This window comes from Crinia signifera, chromosome 11 (assembly GCF_055691185.1).
Source record: "Crinia signifera chromosome 11, ASM5569118v1, whole genome shotgun sequence".
Lineage (NCBI taxonomy): Eukaryota > Metazoa > Chordata > Amphibia > Anura > Myobatrachidae > Crinia > Crinia signifera.
In genome coordinates, this window is record NC_139227.1 from 122,241,029 (window position 1) to 122,262,942 (window position 21,914).

General features: G+C 48.9%; 1 protein-coding gene across 5 annotated transcripts in view; it reads left to right on the forward strand.

Annotated features, from left to right (window-relative positions):
* SCUBE2 (signal peptide, CUB domain and EGF like domain containing 2) overlaps positions 1-21,462 on the forward strand; it is an 89,860-nt gene extending 68,398 nt beyond the window's left edge. For 4 of the 5 annotated variants that reach the window (XM_083164618.1, XM_083164617.1, XM_083164620.1 and 1 more), the window contains 7 exons: positions 2,158-2,328; positions 5,034-5,201; positions 7,937-8,098; positions 9,216-9,413; positions 15,650-15,802; positions 19,158-19,237; positions 20,115-21,462. In XM_083164618.1, coding sequence (XP_083020744.1) covers positions 2,158-2,328; positions 5,034-5,201; positions 7,937-8,098; positions 9,216-9,413; positions 15,650-15,802; positions 19,158-19,237; positions 20,115-20,267 — 1,085 coding nt within the window. In that variant the 3' untranslated portion in view covers positions 20,268-21,462. The remainder of the gene's footprint in view (positions 1-2,157; positions 2,329-5,033; positions 5,202-7,936; positions 8,099-9,215; positions 9,414-15,649; positions 15,803-19,157; positions 19,238-20,114) is intronic. The other variant, XM_083164619.1, reaches the window with a different exon arrangement.
* The last annotated feature ends 452 nt before the right edge of the window (positions 21,463-21,914 follow it).

Sequence of the window (21,914 nt, forward strand, 5' to 3'; positions counted from 1 at the left end):
AAGAGCAGGCAAAGCCTTTCGAATCTGAAGATGGTGTTAGCTTCGGGTTTGGATCATTGGATCTATAGCAAGCTGGTCGACAATCGTTAGGTCAACACCACTAGGTCGACATGGGGAAAGGTCAACATGGGTTTAGGTCGACATGGGGTTAGGTCGACAGGTCGATATCCCATATTGAAAAACCCCATTTCAACCTTTTGACTGTTAACCTAATGCTTGTGTCGACCTAATGACCTGTCAACCTAAACCCATGTCGACCTAACACCATGTTGACCTAACGGTGTTGACTTAACGATTGTCGATCAACTTGCTGTAGACCCAATGACCGTATCCCTAAGCTTCTGGGTCCACGTTTGCAATACAGCATTTCTTGGGGAGGAAATGAAGGGCCACTCTGGGTATTTCGGATACTTGCTGCGGTCCCCTGCACATACAGGCCAAGGACAGTCCATGGAACTAAGGGGGTGATTCAGTTTGGTTTGCAAAAGCATACTCCTTCTTTAATGGACATAACCATGCTGCGCTGCAGGTGGGGCAGATGTAACATGTGCAGAGAGAGTTAGATTTGGGTGGGGTGTGATGAAACTGAAATCTAAACTGCAGTGTAAAAAATAAAAGCAGTCAGTATTTACCCTGCACAGAAACAAAATAACTCACCCAAATGTAACTCTCTCTGCACCTGTTTCATCTGCCCCACCTGCAGTGCAGCATGGTTTTGTCCATAAAAGAAGGAGTTTTCTTTTGCAAACCAACCAGAATCACCCCTAAATACATAGATTATAAAGGATCATCTATTCCAGAGCCCTCGTTGTCCAGTCATCTCACGTAAGGGAGTTTTGGGGACAGGGGGGTAACACCTGTTCTGCCCTGTACCTGGTGCTGTACTGGCAGTATACAGGGATTATTATGTTCTGTGTCCCCTGTTCTGTTTGGCTGCTCTGGTACGTGAGTCACTTGGCAGAGGTCAGCCGGAGACGGCTGTGTCTGACACGTAGAACATGAGTCTCACTTCCAGCCAAAGACAGAATCAGTGCTAATACACAGCGTGCCACTATCTGCATGTTACATAATGTGGGGAGATGTCCCCCTCCTCTCTCTCCCCCTCTTCATCTCTATCTTCCCCCTCTTCTCTCTCTCTCCTCTGTCTCTCCCTCCTCTCTCTCTCCTCTGTCTCTCCCTCCTCTCTCTCTCTTTCTTCCTCACCTCCTCTATCTCTACCTCCCCCACATCTCTCACACTCCGTCTCTCCCTCTCTCTCCCCCTCTCCATCTCTATCTTCCCCTCTCCTCTCTCTCTCTCCCTCTCCTCTGTCTCTCCCTCTCCCCTCTCTCTCTTTCTTCCTCACGTCCTCTATCTCTACCCCCCTCATCTCTCACACCCCGTCTCTCCCTCTCTATTTCTCTCTCCCTTTCTCTCACACACTCTTTTTCGCTTTCTAGCCACCTCTATTCCCCCCCCCCTTTTCTCTTGCGCATATATACATGAACTCTCTCTCACTTTCACACACTATCTCTTACTGTACCTAACACTGTCTCTGTCCCTCTTACTCTATCTCTCCTCCTTCTCTCTCCCATCCTCTCTTTTTCTCTCCCACCTTCTACCTCCTCTGTCTTTATCTCTCTCTCACCATCTCTCCTCTCCCTCCTTTGCTCGCACCCCCCCCCTCAATCTCTCTCTATCCATTTCTCCACCCCCCTATTTATATATATATATATATATGTATAAGTAATATATTTGTCCAGGAGGACCGGCACTCGCCGCTCAAAAGCAACTGTCCTGGTGCCTTTCCAAAAGAAGAATAATATAAGTCCAGTAGAGGGATGGCACCCCCCCCCCCTCAATCTCTCTCTATCCATTTCTCCACCCCCCTATTTATATATATATATATATATGTATAAGTAATATATATATATACCACTCTCGGCTGTGTGGCGGCAAGCTGATCTACGCATGGGCTTGTGACTTGGTTTGTCACACCATGGAAATGGGATTGCTGTCATTTTAGCACCATTTGATAGCTGTAGGTCTATATGCACAGTAGACAGTGTCAGCACGCCGTCGACACCTCAGCGTATAGCATGATGTATGTATGTTGGATGCACCAGTCCTGTTCCCCTCCCACATTAACCGCTGCCGGTCTCTCCTCTTCTCTCTCAGTCAGCTGTCACGCTGGAACTTACTACGATGGGGAAAAGGAGCAGTGTGTTTTATGCCCAAATGGAACCTACCAAAATGAGGAAGGGCAGATAATCTGTGAAATTTGCCCCGATTCCGAGACCCGAGACAATCAAAAGCTTGCAGGCGCCCGAGACATATCTGAGTGTGGAGGTAATAGAGACATGCTGGTCTGTGCCCTGGAGACAGAGCAAGACTGGCATCCTGGGCAGAGCCACTAGGGCATCGGATTATTAGAAAACCAGTAGAAAGGAAATTAGATTGACAGGCAGGGCCCCCATAATGGCTGGGACACATATGGCTCTTGGGGGTTACCCTACATGAACTCAGTCAGGGTTATACATATGTTGGGCTATAATATATTTACAGTTGAGCATTCCAGAATGTGTAACTGTGATACAGCAGGCTACCACCGATAGAGGCTACGGTACAATGGCTGCTACCGATAGATGCTACGGTACAATGTCTGCCACCGATAGTGGCTACGGTACAATGGCTGCTACCGATAGTGGCTACGGTGCAATGGCTGCTACCGATAGATGCTACGGTACAATGTCTGCCACCGATAGTGGCTACGGTGCAATGGCTGCTACAGATAGAGGCTATGGTGCAATGTCTGCCACCGATAGTGACTATGGTACAATGTCTGCCACCGATAGTGGCTACGGTGCAATGGCTGCCGCCGATAGTATCTATTGTTCAATGTCTGCTACCGATAGTGACTATGGTACAATAGTCACCATTAGCGGCTGCAGTTCAATGGCTGCCATCGATAGTAGCTACAATACAATGGCTGCCATCAACAGTATCTATAGAACAATGGCTGCCACTGATAGCAGATATGGTACAATGGCTGCCATCAATAGCGGCTACTGTACAATGGCTGCCATCTGTAGCGGCTATGGTACAATGGCTGCTATCAATAGCGGCTACTGTACAATGACTGCCATCTATTTTGTCTACAGTACAATTACTAACGTCAATAGTGGCTATGGTACAATGGCTGCTATCGGTATCGGCTACAGTAAAATGTCTGTCATTTATAGAATCTATGGTACAATTGCTGCCACAGATATGATATAATGGCTGTTGTCAATAGCGGCTACAGAACAATGGCTGCCATCGATAGTGGCTATGGTACAATTGCTGTTGTCAATAGCGGCTACAGTACAATGGCTGCCACTGATAGCGGCTACAGAACAACGGCTGCCATGGATAGTGGCTACAGTACAATGGCTGCCATCTGCAGAGGCTTCGGGATAATGGCTGCCATCTGTAGCGGCTACGGTACAATGGCTGCCATCTGCAGAGGCTTCGGGACAATGGCTGCCATCTGTAGTGGCTACGGTACAATGGCTCCATCGATAGCACTGTAAAAGGAAGCTCAGATCTCTGGATTTCATTCAGATTTGTGTAAAACAAATGTTTGTGGATGATTAAACACAAGTTAAAACCTTAGAGGAAAGCGGTGAGTGTATTAGGCAAAAGAACAGAGAGAGGGTGTACACCGCGTTAACTGATTATATTCTCACATAGAATAAATATTTAGGTGCCAATATAACAATATAACCGCGGGTTGCTTTGTTTAGTCAATCCTTCACGCACCTGCTGGGAGTGCTGGGGGTGCTGGAGGTGCTATCCCACATGTGAAATTCCACCTAAAAGCATTGACTGAACAAAGCCACCCGCGGTTATATTGGACCCATCACAATATTGGATCCATTGCAGGACATTGAAAAAAGGCACCATAGGAACGGATCCCATCACTCATCAGAGACCTATACGGTACCGTATGGACTGATCTACTTAATTAATTCCCTCTCAGGCATTTATATCCAGAAGCATATACAGTATAGTTTTACATTCATTTTTATTGTCTATTAATTGTGTTTTTTAAATTATTGAATGTTATTGGCACCTAAATATTTATTATATGTGAGAATATAACCAGTTATTTTGTTCTTTTTCCGTATACGGGTGTGGCAGCCCTTTTTAGTACACTGCGGCTTGGCCAGATAACCCATTTTATTGCGCCTCGGTTGATAACTTGTTATCTCCACCCTCTCCAGTGTATTAGGCAAGTTTGGGCAACCCTTGGCTCTCCAGCTGTTGTGGAACTACAATTCCCAGAAAGCCCTGCTAGCCTGGAGATACACTGGCCTAGAGTTGAGTTATACTTTCCTATGACAAGTACTAGCCTAGGCACCTAGAAATCCCCTTTTCTTGACCTTCTGGGGGTGCTTACATTTGTGTTCAGAGTGCGTTAGCACCCCACAATGTACTCTCAGTTGCAGTAATGTAAGATTAATCTTCTGTCCAGCTTTCTGAACCCATACATATCAGATATATAGTGTCACTTACCATGCATCCTGCGCTGACTGTATTATATATATGCAGGGAAGTGCACATACTGTAGGGAACCAGTGTCAGTTGGTGCTGCAACGCCACCTACTGGGCAGAGTGTTTATATGCAGATACAGACTGTGGTTAAGGATTGGGTGGACTTTATTGTTGATTATTTCACATATTGGGCCTAATTCTGCATGGATCACTTATAAGACGAAAAAGCAGGTTTCCGCCACTAAGCGCCGCCTTCCTGTCAGTCAAACTGCGACTGCTATGCGTTTACATATTCATTCGCAAATTCCGTGCACACATGCGCAATGCGAACAAGGCACATGCACAGTTGTTTCGATAATCGCCAGATTTGCCAATTCTCTAATTAGTGATCCATGCGGAATTAGTCCCATTGTCAGAGCATGCCACGCAGTGTCATTCTTACATCACAACAAACAACGCACCACTTGAGCTGTGTTGGTTTTTAATTTTGGAATCGCTTTCCTCTTCTTGTTACCCAGGCTTGTGCCAGTCGGGCGAATTCTCCTCCGACGGTTTTCGGCCATGTGAGGCGTGTCCTCTTGGCACTTACCAGCCAGAACCTGGACGGACATCTTGTTTTTCCTGCGGCGGAGGCCTCACAACCAGACAAAATGGTGCCACCTCATTCCGTGACTGCGAAACTAAAGGTGACTTTCTGGGGCTGAACTCAGTATGGTAACCCTGAGCCAGTTTGGGATTCCCAGCGATCACTATGATCATTGTTTATAATAAAACCTGAAATCTAAGATGGTTCTTCAGTGCTATGCAAAAAGTGTGCAATATTATAGAAAATTCCTATTATTCCAGTCAGGTACTGCATGTGACACACGCACAGTGACATCTCCTAGCTCTCCCTGGCAGCCTGACGCACAGACACGTATATGTATTAGAATGTGCTGCTCTAAGCGCCCATAACATCCTTCTCTAAAGTACACCCTTGTTTTCATGGGGTGTCGCCCATTTTAACACTTAATAGTACTCACACAGTGCATGTTTTCCAGATCTCCTCACAGAATCACAAGTGAAATAATTAGTTCCACGTGTGGTTCTTTTAAAAAGTGTCAATGAGTATTGAATGCACCTGTGCACCTGCCGGGTGACCTGTGTGGGGAGGACTGAGTTTAGGAGCACATGGGTTAGGGTAGGGCAGGATTAGAGTGTTCATCTGATGTGCTGTCTCTCTTGGTTACGCTCTCTCTCCCTGTCTGTTGTATGTGGACTCTCTGCTCGGATCTCTATGGGGGTTATTCAGACCTGCTCGGTGCAGTCTGAATTCGGCTGATGGTGGGGGAATGCACATGCTTAAACCCCGGGAATGAGCGCCTTCTGCGACTTTCTAACTCACCGGGGCGTTTGCTCGATGATGCAGATGCTCTCTCCCTGTCTATCTATCCGGTTGCTGCTCTTCCTCTATATGTCTGTCTCTTTGGTACGGGCGGTATTTCTGTCTATCTCTAAACCAGCTGGTTCTCCGACCCCTTGCCTGTTTACATCCTGCTATCTAACCACCACCCCCTCGCTTGCACCTCTTGTAATCTGTCTGTCTCCCCTTCCTACTAGATTGTAAGCTCCTCTGAGCAGGGCCCTCTTCCCTCCTGTTGTCAAAGCCCTCTTCTCTTCACATGTCACTCATAGCTCTCCTTTACTCCAACACTTAGGCCCTTATTCTGATCGGTGCGGATATTCCCGCTTGCGTACGGGCCGCCGATGTTTATCGTCTGCGCATGTGCAGAGGTCACTCTGCGCATGTGCAGGCGATTTCGCCGCATGGATTCTTTATACGCCGCACAGGGGGCGTAGAGGGGCGTGAGGGGCTACTTATCCTCATTACCCTATGCATACGCCCCGCGTTTCATGGGCGTTCCCATGCAAACGCGGGGCGTATGCATGGTAATGAGGCTATGACGCGTGGGTACGGGGCGGGCATCTGACATCGCCGGATGTCAGCTGCCCGCCCCCATACATGATTTCACACGGACAAGTGTCCGTGTGGTCTTATGTTGCGGGACCTGGTGGAGCGTGCGGCCCTGCATTCGATGTTCGGCGACCATCGAATGCAGGGGCTGCTCCCACCATGGAGGAGGCGTATCCCCGTCCACATTCATGCGGACCGCCACATATCCGCATACGGACGGAGGTGGCGATCCGTATGGAAGGCGGGGATTCGCCAAGACGGACATCACCGCATATTTCTGATCGGGCCGCACCGATCAGAATAAGGGCCTTAGTGACCATCTTCATACTCATCTCCATCATTGGCCTCAAGCCTCTAGTTGTATGTTGATTGAGTCCTCACTACTTACATTTAAGCTGTAATGTGTATTGATCTGTGGTGCTCTTTATTTGTACTGTATTTTTGTTATTTATTCAATGTTATGCCAAGCTTTGTCTCCCTGTATTGTTCCTTTGTACGGCTCTGCGAAACACTTGTGGCGCCTTATAAATAAAATTATAATAATAATAATAATAATCTCTCCGGTATATGTGGTCTCTCCAGTTGCTGCTCTCCCTCTATATGTCTGTCTCTTTGGTACGTGCGGTCTCAGTGTCTACCTCTCCGGTATGTTTAGTCTCTCTGGTTGCTGCTCTCCCTCTATACAGTATATCTGTCTCTTTGGTACGTGCAGTCTCCCTGTCTGTCTCTCTGTTGATGCTGTCTCTCTCTCCGGTATGTGGGGTCTCTCCGGCTGCTGCTCTCCCTCTATACGTGTGGCCTCCCTCCCTGTCTCTCTGTTGATGCTGTCTCCCTGTTGATGCTGTCTCCCTGTTGATGCTGTCTCCCTGTAGATGCTGTCTCCCTGTTGATGCTGTCTCTCTGTTGGTGCTGTCTCTCTGTTGGTGCTGTCTCCCTGTTGATGCTGTCTCCCTGTTGGTGCTGTCTCCCTGTTGATGCTGTCTCCCTGTTGATGCTGTCTCCCTGTTGATGCTGTCTCCCTGTTGGTCTCCCTGTTGATGCTGTCTCCCTGTAGATGCTGTCTCCCTGTTGATGCTGTCTCTCTGTTGGTGCTGTCTCTCTGTTGGTGCTGTCTCCCTGTTGATGCTGTCTCCCTGTTGGTGCTGTCTCCCTGTTGATGCTGTCTCCCTGTTGATGCTGTCTCCCTGTTGGTCTCCCTGTTGATGCTGTCTCCCTGTTGATGCTGTCTCCCTGTTGATGCTGTCTCCCTGTTGATGCTGTCTCCCTGTTGATGCTGTCTCCCTGTTGATGCTGTCTCCCTGTTGGTCTCCCTGTTGATGCTGTCTCCCTGTTGATGCTGTCTCCCTGTTGATGCTGTCTCCCTGTTGATGCTGTCTCCCTGTTGATGCTGTCTCCCTGTTGATGCTGTCTCCCTGTTGATGCTGTCTCTCTGTTGATGCTGTCTCTCTGTCCTCCCTGCCGGTGCAGTTCAGTGCTCCCCAGGACACCTGTACAACACCACGACTCACAGATGTATGCGGTGCGTGGTGGGAACCTACCAGCCAGAGTTTGGCCGCAGTTTCTGTATCTCCTGCCCAGGAAACACCAGCACTGACTTTGACGGCTCCACTAATATAACGCAGTGTAAAAGTGAGTACCCAGCATGCCGCTCTGCCCATGCCCGATGATAAATGCCTCCTCACTGGGACGGGCATGGACAGTGCCCATCCTATACAGGCCTTCCTACAGCACTCACTAGATAGCTGCTTCCTGTCTATGCATGTCAGCCTTAACATGTCAGCTAACGGTCGACATGGGTGCATGGTCGACACAATCATTAGGTCGACAATAGCTAGTCAAAAGGTGGACATGGGTTTTTCACGTTTTTTTTTTACCCGAATGTCGACACAGTGTCCATGTCAACAGTCGACATGGACACCGTCTAAGTGTACGGCGTCCCCTCGCATGGCTCGCTGCACACTATTACTGTATGTTCGTCCTACCGCCTGTCATAACATTAGGAAGCAGCAATACGCAGCAGAGGATGATACAAAAACACAGCTGAAGTGCACAGACAGAACAAACCGCCAACCAATCAGTAGCGTTGTAGCTTTAAGGGAAATCTCTGCAAAATAGCCACAGAGAGAAATAAACAGAGATTTCAGAAACCGCGCCCGGCTGGAACAGAGTGGTGCGCGCACAGAGAGAGAATACAGCAATCTGCGCTGGGACGAGGCTAAGCACCTCCTGGCGGAGAGATCGCAGACAGCTGTGATATGTAACACAACGTAACCTTGTCAGACACACATAGCAGTCAGTCAGCAATGTCCGCCCCCTCCCCCCCCCCGCCGCGGAATCGGTGCTTTTCGGGTCATGTTGCTTTCATAAACAGATTCTAAACTTTTACTTTCATCTCCTCGCCGTATTAGCTTGGCCGCTGGAAAATTTGGATTCCAGACACTTACAAGTTGGCGTAAATCCTTATTAATGCAATTTATTTATAATCTAAAGTGCCAGAAGTTTCCGCAGCCCCCTACTTAGGGCATCTGAAAAAATAAATTGGTAATCAATCAAAATGTGAACTAACGTCGACGCCAAAAAGAGGTGATGTTGCCATAGCAACTAATCATATTCTATCATTTTCTAGGATGAAATAGAGAAATAATAGTCAGAATCTGGTTGCTATTGGCAACATCATCTCTTTTTTTGTTTATAGAAGCTTACCGTCTATTACCTATGTAACGTTTCATCTTCACTTTCTCCTCAGACCGGCAGTGCGGGGGCGAGCTCGGTAACTTTACCGGGTACATAGAATCTCCGAATTACCCCGGGAATTACCCTGCCAACACAGAATGCACTTGGAATATAACCCCGCCCTCAAAGAGGCGGATCCTCATCGTGGTGCCAGAAATCTTCCTGCCCATAGAAGATGAATGTGGGGATTATCTGGTCATGAGGAAAAGCTGTGAGTTTGTTTCTGTCCAGACTGTGTTCTACAAACAACGCGGACATTATAATTATTCATTTTCCACGCGGTTATTAATGCATCTGTCACCCTGGGGTAATCTATAGGGGAATCCATTCTCTTGGACAAAAGCTGCCTGACTAACTTTATCTTGATCATTTGCATTTACCATGTAGTGGCCAGTGTGCACAGCAGCACAGAGTATATCAGGAGATGAGAGATGTGTCAGTGAGGACAGGGCTGCATGTGACAGGGGCAGTGACATGATGTGAGGAGGGGAATGGAGGCAGCAGGAAGCCACAGACTGAGAGTTATATAGTCGGAGGAGCAGGGTCCCCAGCAGCACAGAGTATATCAGGAGATGAGTGATGTGTCAGTGAGGATAGGGCTGCATGTGACAGAGGCAGTGACATGGTGTGAGGAGGGGAATGGAGGCAGCAGGAAGCCACAGACTGAGAGTTATATAGTGGGAGGAGCAGGGTCCCCAGCAGCACAGAGTATATCAGGAGATGAGTGATGTGTCAGTGAGGACAGGATTGCATGTGACAGGGGCAGTGACATGATGTGAGGAGGGGAATGGAGGCAGCAGGAAGCCACATACTGAGAGTTATATACAGGGGCGGATTGGGATGAAAAACCAGCCCGGGAAATTTCTAAAAAGCAGCCCTACAAAAGGGGTGGAGTCAATGAAGGGGGTGGAGTCATTTAAAGCGGGAAAGGCAGGGAACCCCTTATCAAAAACAACAGCTAAGGTGGAGACTTAAAAGGAGGAGGAACAGGTAGAGACCTGAGAGGCGGAACGGAGACACTTCAGATGAGGAACAGGGAGAGATGAGAGAGTAGAAGAAACAGGGAGAGACCTGAGAGGAGGAGATGAACTGGGGGAGACATGAGAGAAACAGAGGGAGGCATGAGAGTAGGAGAGGAACAGGGGAAGATGTGAAAGGAGGAGAGCCTTGAGAGGGGAAACAGGGAGACATAAGAGGGTGAGACATGAGAGAAGGAATAGGGGGAGATGTGAAAGGAGGAGGAACAGGGGGAGACGTGAAAGGAGGAGGATCAGGGGTAGAGGTGAAAGGAGGAACGGGGAAGACGTGATAGGGGAAGATGTTAGAGGAGGAGAGGAATGGGGAGACGTGGGAGGAAGAGAGGAACAGGGGGAGACGTGAAAGGAGGAGGAACAGGGGGAGACGTGAAAAGAGGAGGATTAGGGGTAGAGGTGAAAGGAGGAACGGGGAAGACGTGAGAGGAGGTGATGTAAAAGTAATAGGGGAAGATGTCAGAGGAGGTTGGAAATGGGGAGACGTGGGAGGAGGAGAGGAACAGGGGGAGATTTGAGAGGAGAGAAACGTGGAGAGGAGAGGGAGAGAAACAGGGGGAGATGTGAGAGGAGGAGAGGACAGGGGGAGATGTGAGCGGAGGAGAGGACGGGGAGATTTAAGAGAGGGAGAGAAATGGGCAGACATGAGAAGAGAGGAACAGGGGGAGACATGAAAGGAGGAGGAACAGGGGGAGATTAGAGAGGAGGAGGAATAGGGGGTGACTTGAGAGGAATATATATTTGTACCACTGCTTCCAGCCACACAGAGCCAGGCTGCGCTGCATCATATATTAATTATTAGTTTAATGTTATGTACCTCTCATCTGCAGTCACCTCAATCTGCAGCTTTGCTGTCCAGGTGCCGCCCATGCTGTTGTTGATGATTCTCGGCCACGTGAAAAACTCCTGCATTGCCTGCTGGGTAGATCCAACCCTAGCCAATTGGGTGACCTAGGCAAAATTTTGGCTGGTGCCCCCTAGCCCTGCTGCTAGTTTCACCTATGTTTTAAAACATTCTCCCAGCAAAGGCAGGGTTAGGCAGGGTTAAACACTTGGAGGAGGTTAGGGTTATGGTGGGAGCAGTGCCAGATTAAGGGGAGAATAGGGGGTTAGTACCCTAGGGCCCTACTCTTTAAGAGAGCCCACCGGCAAGAGCTGCTGCACAGGGATGACTGCCCATATTTAGGCTCCACAACCAGCGGCAGGGCTTGAAATGGTCATGGAGAGGTGGTAGAACTCACTTTCCCTGCCAATGCCCTCCCCAAGGGCTGGCGCTAGTGTGTTCAGTGCCCCCTACAAATTATAAACTTTTCCCTACCGCCAAAATGTTATAAAGGAATAGTGCACGCTGAAGGTGCACACCAAACAAAAAGGGTGGAGTATCACAAGAAATTAGTGTCGTCACAGAGTAGTACCCCCAGTTCAAAATATTATGCTAGAGTAGAACAATCCTAGTGACCCATATTGAAATTACACATCACGTAGTGACCCATACTCACATTACACAGAACGTAGTGAGCCATATTTACATTACACAGCACATATGGACCCATATTAACATTACACATCACGTAGTGACCCATATCCACATTACACAGCATGTAGTGGCCTCTATTCACATTACACAGCACATAGTGACCCATAGTCACATTACACAGCACATAGTGACCCATAGTCACATTACACAGCACATAGTGACCGATATTCACATTACACAGCACGTACTGACCCATAGTCACATTACACAGCACGTAGTGACCCATAGTCACATTACACAGCGCATAGTGACCCATAGTCACATCACACAGCACATACTGACCCATAGTCACATTACACAGCACGTAGTGACCCATATTTACATTACACAGCACGTAGTGACCCATAGTCACATTGCACACCACGTAGTGACCCATATTCACATTACACTGTGCGTAGTGACTGATATTCACATTACACAGCACGTAGTGACCCATAGTCACGTTACACAGCACACGTAGTGACCCATAATCACATTACACAGCACATAGTGACCCATAGTCACATTACACAGCACGTAGTGACCCATAGTCACAGTACACAGCACGTAGTGACCCATAGTCACATTACACAGCACGTAGTGACCCATAGTCACATTACACAGCGCGTAGTGACCCATAGTCACATTACACAGTGCGTAGTGACCCATAGTCACATTACACAGCACGTAGTGACCCATATTCACATTACACAGCACGTAGTGACCCATATTCACATTACGCAGCACGTAGTGACCCATATTCACATTACACAGCACGTAGTGACCCATAGTCACATTACACAGCATGTAGTGACTGATATTCACATTACACAGCACATAGTGACCCGTAGTCACATTACACAGCACACAGTGACCCATATTCACATTATACAGCACGTAGTGACCCATATTCACATTACACAGCACGTAGTGACCCATAGTCACATTACACAGCACATAGTGAACCATACTGACATTATACAGCACTCAGTGACCCATATACACATTACACAGCACGTAGTGACCCATATTCACATTGCACAGCACGTAGTGGCCCATAGTCACATTACACAGCACGTAGTGACCCATAGTCACATTACACAGCACGTAGTGACCCAGTCACATTACACAGCACGTAGTGACCCATATTCACATTACACAGCACGTAGTGACCCATAGTCACATTACACAGCACGTAGTGACCCGTATTCACATTACACTGTGTGTAGTGACTAATATTCACATTACACAGCACATAGTGACCCATAGTCACATTACACAGCACGTAGTGACAAATAGTCACATTACACAGCACGTAGTGACCCATATTCAGATTACACAGCCCGTAGTGAACTATAGTCACATTAAACAGCACGTAGTGACCCATAGTCACATTACACAGTGCGCAGTGATCCATATTCACATTACACTGCACTTAGGGACCCATATTCACATTACACTGCACGTAGTGACCCATATTTACATTACACATCACATAGGGACCCATACTGACATTACACTGCACGTAGTGACCCATACTCACATTACACACCACGCAGTGACCCATATTCACATTACACATCACATAGGGACCCATAATGACATTACACTGCACGTAGTGACCCATATTCACATTACACAGCACGTAGGGACCCCTATTGACATTACACAGCACGTAGGGACCCCTATTGACATTACACAGCACGTAGGGACCCCTATTGACATTACACAGCACGTAGGGACCCCTATTGACATTACACAGCACGTGGTGACCCATATTCACATTACACTGCATGCATTGATCCATGTTCATGTTATAAAATAAATCGGTTCTGGCTCCAATCGGAATGCAGTTCCAGCTCACTTAAGCCTTGTGTTAGTGCCGACATGATGGAGAGGGCCTATCAGGGCCGTAACTGGGGGGGGGGGGGGGGGGGTCACTCGACCTGGGTGCTGGATTAGGGGGGAACTAAATTACATTTGGCCACTGCCTGCGGTACTCTTGGCTGACTGCTGACCGCCACCCAACTCAGAGTCCCACTGATGCTATCCAAATCCCGGCCCTGCCCGAGGTCCCTGTTTGTGCCTGGGGTGATTTGCTGTTCCCTTCCTCCTGTTGCGCAGTGCGGATGACATCATGACACCATCGACTGCACATGCGTGTGATGTGGGAGGGAGGAAGAGCCGGACAGGGCAGAGTGGGTGCAGAGAGGTCGGGGAGGGAACAGGGAGGCCACGCTGCGCACGTCTTAAGACAAAGCAGTGCAGTAAGCCATGCAGCAAGCCAGGGACAGACTGCCAGGTACATAATAGTTATCCTTGTACTACAAGTCCCAGCATGACGTGTCAGTTTCTACTAGCACATACCTCCCAACTTTTGTAGTTGGGAGGTCGGGACGTTCCCGAAAAGGGAGTGAGGCAATGAGAATAGGGGGCGTGGTCTCACGGGATGACGCGAACTACGGCCACGCCCTCGTTTTCGCCGCTCGTCGGCGCTGAATAGATGCTGTGCGCATAGCGTCTATTCTTGGCAGGCCGGGGGGGCTCCCAACTGTCCCCCCCCCCCCGCGGGACAATGGTGGCCCCGAGCGGGACGCGGGAACGTCCCTGAATATTGGGACGTTCCCGCGGTAAGCGGGACAGTTGGGAGTTATGCTAGCATTCTATCAGCAGCTGCCAGAGGACCACAGGCTATCTGATCCTCAGCATGTAGGAATACATGAATGAATGTTCAAATCTGTATACTAATAGAAACTGGTCATGCTGGACATTGTAGTACTAGGATAATTGTAATTACTTTCAATATCCAACATATATGAAAATGGTACTTTTTATGGTGTTTTTGGTGGGGGGAGGAGGGGGGGGAGGAGGGGGGGAGGCGGGTGGGCAGTATGAAATTGCTGCCGTGCCCCTCTCCCTCAAGTCAGCACACATGCTGTAGATCAACACACAGATATACTGTATCACACAGTGTGGTGACGTGGTCCCCAGTCCATGCACACATACATTTACCTGGCTTCTGGACGTGGACCACACAGCAGTCAGCTACTGCAACTGCAGAGCAGGGCCAGACAAAGTTGGGGGCGTGGCCTAATCGCGGACCCCCGTGGCCACGCCCCCTTTCGGAAACTGTCTTGCTGCAGCCGGAGAAGGTACCGTTCACCAGTTCCCCCCTAGGCTGGCTCTGCAGTGCTGCTGGGGATCAGGGGCACACTACCAAAGCCCCGCGGGAGGAGCTGCTTGTGGGCGCGCATGCGCAGCAGCCCTCCCGCGGCCATCTTTGATCTGGGCAAAACGCTGTGGCCGCGATTACGCGGCCCGCGGCCCAGACTGGGGGGGAGAGCGGCCGGATCTGGGGTCTTAAGGACCGGCCGACCGGGAAATGTCCCGGTTTCCCGCCAGGCCAATCCGCCCCTGGTTATATAGTGGGAGGAGCAGGGTCCCCGGCAGCACAGAGTATATCAGGAGATGAGTGATGTGTTAGTGAGGACAGGGCTGCATGTGACAGGGGCAGTGACATGATGTAAGGAGGGGAATGGGGGCAGCAGGAAGCCACAGACTGAGAGTTATATAGTGGGAGGAGCAGGGTCCTCCAGCAGCACAGAGTATATAAGAAAATTATGGGTAAATGTTAAAAAAATTCAAAGAGGTCATGTTGCCCATAGCAACCAATTCGATTCTCCTTATCTTTTTGTACGATTTAAGAGAGAAATTATATACAAACTCTGATTGGTTGCTATGGGCAACATCATTAGTACATTTCCATGAGGCCACAGCTGTCTTGTCTAACAATATATAGTGACCGTGGACGGCCTGTTGGAATATTTGTAACTTGACAGCTGAAGAAACAACTCTGAGTACTCTCAGGAAGTAACATCATTCATCATCGCTCTTTTTAAGCTTCGGCCAATTCCGTGACAACCTATGAGACGTGTCAGACCTACGAGCGCCCAATCGCCTTCACATCACGCTCTAAAAAGCTCTGGATACAGTTCCGCTCTAACGAAGGGAACAGCGCCAAAGGATTCCAAGTCCCTTATGTCACATACGACGGTAAGACCGTGACCTCAATTACATACAACGTTCCCTTTTACTCTACAAATACTGTTTGATTAAATGTAATTTATATCCAAAGTGACTTTCGGCATTAAGAGGACAATGCAGCTGATTTTTTTTTTGTATATTACAATTAATTTGTGCTTGGAAAATGTGTCTCGGCTAAACATTGGTGCATGATGTACCAAATATGAATGAAAAGTTTTATTTCAATCTCTTATATATTTGGCTACATCTGTCACTCAAAGTGTGTGAGTGTGTCTGTAACGCTGGGTGGAGCCTCTGACTCACATGACAAAGAACCAGCGCAGTGAGCCCACAGTGCCAGACACCCTCTGCCTCCCCATGTTGCCCAGGAACCTACTACACAGCCACCAGGTGAGCGCCCCCAGATGCCCCCCCTCCCGCGATTAGCGTGCCCGCAACCCCCGCCACTCCCGCGGTTCGTGGCACCCCCTGCGACCCCTCCCGCGATTCGCGGCAAAACACCCCCGCCCCTCTCGCGATTCGCAGCACCCCCCCTCCCGGGATTCGTGGCACCCCCCCACCCCTTGACCCCCCCTCCCGCAATTCGCGGCAACCCACTGCCCCCCTCCCCCGATTCGCGCACCCCGCCGTATGCTCACACACCCCTATCACTACCCAGCTTCCTGCTCTCCTGAACCGTAACTTCCACCACTGGGGAGTCGCTGACGCTGTGTTGCCCACATACCCCTATCATGCCTCATATCCCAGCCTCCTGCTCTCATGCACCCTAACTCCCACCCAGTTGGAGGAGACACTGACTCAGGGCACCATCCTGTACTGCCACGCTGGACCCTCACCCACTGACAGAAGCTGCACAGTGTCCCCCACCCTCCTCTTTGGTCCCCCCTATGCCCACACACCCCTATCACTACCCAGCCTCCTGTTTTCCTGTGTCGTGACCTCCGCCAGTGGGGAGCTGCTGACCCAAAAACATCCTACTATACTATTGCACACACACACACCTAAACAACTGCTTTTTCATTAAACAAAAGAATACACACCCCCTTCCACATCATATGCTCCCTATTTAACACATTTCACCTATAACTCAAGTTGCAATACAGGCATCTTTCATACAATTCTAACCATCTTTCTCATATACAAATGTTCACAAATTAAGGGGGCGCAGCCCCTTACGACGGTGTGAAGAGCGCCTGTAGGGCGCAATGAATCACCTAGTTTGTAAATAACATTCAGGACCGCCATCATGGTATGGGGCCTGAAAAGACCGGGCCACTGTGACCCCTGCACCTATCTTGCAGTGATCAGCAAAGCAGCGGCGTAACTATAGCACCGCAGCCCCCGCCACAGCGGGGGGGGGGGGGGGGGCGCTGTGCATGTGGGGGCGCCGGGGGCTGCGGTGCTATAGTTAAACCCTCCCTCAATCCCCCCGCAGCCTTACCTATCGCGCTGGTCCCGGCGGCTCCGTTCTTCTGCTGAGGACCACCACAAAATGGCCGCCCCCATATAGCACACAGTTCTCTGAAACTGTCTGCTGTATCTGGGCGGCCATTTTCTGGTGGTCCTCAGCAGACGAACGGAGCCGCCGGGACCAGCGCGATAGGTAAGGCTGCGGGGGGATTGAGGGAGGGTTTGCATGGGCGGCGGGGTAGGGGTGCTTGGCGGGACGGCGACGGGGGGGGGAGGGGCGCCATGGATAATAATATTTTTCATATCTTTACTACCTGCCAATATGTCTTGGTCATAATCTCTAGAATACAACATGAAATGAGATGTACATTAGGGGCCTAATTCAGGTTGGATTGCAAAAGCAAATTCCTTCTTTAATGGACAAAACCTGGTGCACTGCAGGTGGGGCAGATGTAACATGTGCAGAGAGAGTTAGATTTGGGTGGGGTGTGTTCAAACCGGTATCTATATTGCAGTGTAAAAATAAAGCAGCCAGTATTTACTCTGCACAGAAACAAAATAACTCACCCAAATCTAATTCTCTCTGCACATGTTACATCAGCCCCACCTGCAGTGCAGCATGGTTTTGTCCATTAAAGAAGGAGTTTGATTTTGCAAACCTACCTGAATAACCCCCTGGATGTAGTATGTGCTGAAGTTAGGAATAAGATTGTTGACCAACCTGAAGATGTAGCCTACACTTGGCTGTTTTAGCACTTTATGAGTCAGTGAATTGTCTATAACAAGCTCTGCAAATACATTCAGCGGAGAAAAGAGCTTTGAGTCTTCTTTGAACAGTAAATTGGATTCAGGTGCACCGGCATTGTTCTCTGGAAACACTGCAGATCAATAGACTTCATCTTGTATTGTGAATTGGAAAGCGAAGTAGACAATGATGCATAGAAATCACATTCCACTTTCTCGTCCTCGAGACGGTTCAAGGTGGTGTGCTGCTAAGGGCAGAGAGTAGTGCTTGGGAGGGGGGGGAGAGCCGACATCCCAACCCCCTTCCCTGGTTCTACCTCTGCTCACTACCTTGGTGTACTGCTAAGGGCAGGGAGTAGTGCTGGGGGGAGGGGGGTGACACCCCCTCCTCCGTATACACCACCGCTCAGTACCTATTGGTGTTGTGCTGCTACGGGCAGGAAGTAGTGCTGGCTCACTACCTTGGTGTACTGCTAAGGGCATGGAGTAGTGCTGTGACACCCCCTCCCCCTGTATACACCACCGCTCAATACGTATTGGTGGTGTGCTGCTAAGGGCAGGGAGTAATGCTGGGGGGGGGGGGGAGACTGAAACCCCTCCTCTCCTCGGATCCACCTCCGCTCAATACCTATTTGTGGTCTGCTGGTAAGGGCAAGGAGTAGTGCTATGGGGGAGACTGACACCCCAAACCCCTCACACCGGATCCACCTCGGGTCAGTACATATTGGTGGTTTGCTGGTAAGGGCAGGGAATAGTGCTAGCGGGAGACCGACATCCCAACCCTTGCACCCCGGATCCACACGTGTAGAGAATGTAAGGGACTGTTCTGGGGTACGAGTTTTTAGGAGATGCTAGAGGGTAAAAGGACTCCAACCCCACCACCAGGACCTCCCTCTTCAGTGTAACAGCCCATTTATGTGGCACATGGTTATGTGCCCACCTTTTCCATGTCCACTTTCTGCTTTTGTTGACCTGTTAATATTGACCTTGTGCATGTCGACAAAATCAGCCGTCTGGATACCTTCCTACATCTGCCCTGCGTGGAGGTGGCGAGACTCCAACACCCCATGTATCATGGGGGGGGGGGGGGGTGTCTGTCCTGTCATACTCTGCTTATATAATGCCCAATAATCTCCTGAGCAGGTACCTCTGCCCCACTGACCCTGTGCACCATACTAACTGTGTACTGCTTCCTCCATGTTCCCCGCAGAAGACTATCAGGAGCTAATTGAGGATATCGTCAGAGATGGGAGATTATACGCATCGGAGAATCACCAGGAAATACTAAAGGTATTCTCCCTGTGTATCACCCTGGTCCTACATTTATTCTCCTTGTTTTACCAAATACAGCCAGAAAACACATTGAGGTAAATGTACTAAAGCTTCTAAAAATGTAAAGAGGTGATGTTGCCGATAGCAACCAACCAAAGTCTGTCTATCGTTTTCTGAGATGCAATTGGGAAATGATAGACAGAATCAGATTGGTTTCTATGGGCAACATCAACTCTTTCATTTTTAGAAGCTTTAATAAAAGTACCCATTTTGTGGGCAGTACCCATGCCCACACCTGCAGAGCGAGGGTCTTGGGTGCAGATGGCGTATCCCCGCAAAAACCCCCCCCCCCCATGTTGCATACACTTGCCCATTCCATTAGGTACAAAATGCTCTGTTTCTGGACTTCCCTGCCAGTGGCAGTTACAGAGGTGGGGCTGCAGCACAGACCAATATTCAAAAAGGGGAGCCACACCTACTGCCACCTCAAACATCATGGTCCTGGACTCACTGGCAGTTGATGTGATCCCCCCTCTGAATTTTGGACTGTGCTGGAGTCCAACCTCTGTAACTGCCACTGGCAGGGAAGTCCAGGAACAGAGTATTTTGTACCTAATGGAATGGGTCATGTTGGAGGGTATGATGTTGTTCTGCAGCCGCAGAGTCTTATGTCCCTGCTGCTCTGCTTTCCACTCATTGGTTCCCATTATTATTAATTTTAAGAGCTATAACTTACCATTATAAACATAACACTTGTATCACCCAGAACCTTTTGCACCTTTTTTACCTCATAATTTGCATTTATAAGGGAAACTTAGCTTTCGTTTAGTGTCTAGCTCCCTGTAGTGCTGCCAACAGTCACACATTCTTCTTATTATCCTTTATCTGTTCCCAGGACAAGAAGCTGATAAAGGCCCTGTTTGACGTACTCGCACATCCCCAAAACTATTTCAAATACACCGCGCAGGAGTCCAGAGAAATGTTCCCCAAATCGTTCATCAGACTTCTGCGTGCTAAGGTGTCTAGGTTCCTCCGGCCTTACAAATAAAGGCGCCATCTCCGTTGTATACAGGAGACATTATGACAAGGTCTGACCTGAAAGTGCCGTACCCTTACCCTCATCCTGCGTGCTTCCTCCCCATCTCCGCTGACGAAGCCGAGCGTTGGTCGCTAAGCCTGATTGCTATCTCTCGGTGAAGGCAAACGTTCTATTGTACAAAAGAAATTTCATTCAAAATCTTCATTGCCAAAACTCCAAAATGGAATAACAATTACTGTACCAAAGTCTGATTGTTTTACTGATAAAGTTTTGTGTCTCGGACATCACGGACCTCATACTTAAAAGTCTTTTAAAGAGATGGAGCAATGTGGAATATGATTGATTCTGACAGGATTACCAAAACTCTTATTTATTAATTCATTCACGTTGACAAACTTTCACCTCCCATATTCCGTTCCGCCGGGGACACATTGCTGTGAAGACCTGAGGCAACTTGTCTTGCCGGACATACAGGTTATTGCTGGGACTGAAATAAAAATACAACGTTCGTTGTGATAAGCCCGTCAATCGGTTGGTCCTTAGCGTCAAGATGAGGCTGTACTGAGGAGGAACTAAACAACTGTTGTTCTATATAGCAGCCATTTTCAGACACTACACAGGAGTCCATGGGAAACGAGACAACCAATTTAATTGACGTAAATGAACATAGCATTCTGTATCGACTATTGTTAAGATGCTGAGCGTTCCCATGGGCTTACTGGCAGCCTACTGACAAATCCTAGCGCTCTTCAGAGCCACTTGGAGTATGGGCTGGGGTCTGCCATATTGGCCAGGACAGCGTTCAGGCCACAGAACCACACAATATTGTATAACCAATCTGTGCTTTATTCAGTATGGTCAATGGAGACCATACCTACTGTACAGTGCTGGACGCTGCAGAGGGATCCGGGTTTTGGGATCACGGCTTCCTTTGAAGGTTTGGGAGTGTGGACAGAGATTTAACAAAGAACTTAAAACAGTTTGAAAGCGAAACGGCGGTTGGAATCGCCATGGAGAAGCCGTGTAACCGCGCTGTAAATGTTGTACAGAGTTTTTATGCACTATAAAAATAAACCATCGATACTCTTTACAAGAGTACAGACAGCTGTAGGATCATAGTTTTAGTTTTATTCAACATTTATGGGGAAATTAAGAGAATATTTTTTTAGATTTGTGGACTATTAAAAGCGCTTATTCACAAGAATAGAGGTTGATGTGGTTGTGTGTATTACTGGAACTGAATATGCAGGGAAGAGATGAAGATGTCTACTTCCTTACGTGCAGGGCCGGCGAGAGGTATGCCAGGCCCCGGTAAAAAATGTAGGGTGTGACCACCTCCCGCGATTAGATCAAGCCCCCAAAATGCTTAGGAGAGGGTGAAAAAAACACTCTAAAATCAAGGGGGGAATGTTATTGTTGCCGTCCCCACCTCAGCAGCAGCAGCAGCAGCAGTAGCAACACACCTACAGCATGTTCTGTGCTGACAGCAGGATCTACATGAGCTCTCACGATGTCAGTGAGACGCTCATGCTGAGCCTGCTGTCAGCACACCACATGCTGTACGTGTGTGCTGCTGCTGCCTGGGAGGGGGGGGGGATCGGAGCAGGCCCCCCATGGCCCCCCCCAAAGAGCCCAGGCCCGTGTAATTAGTACCCA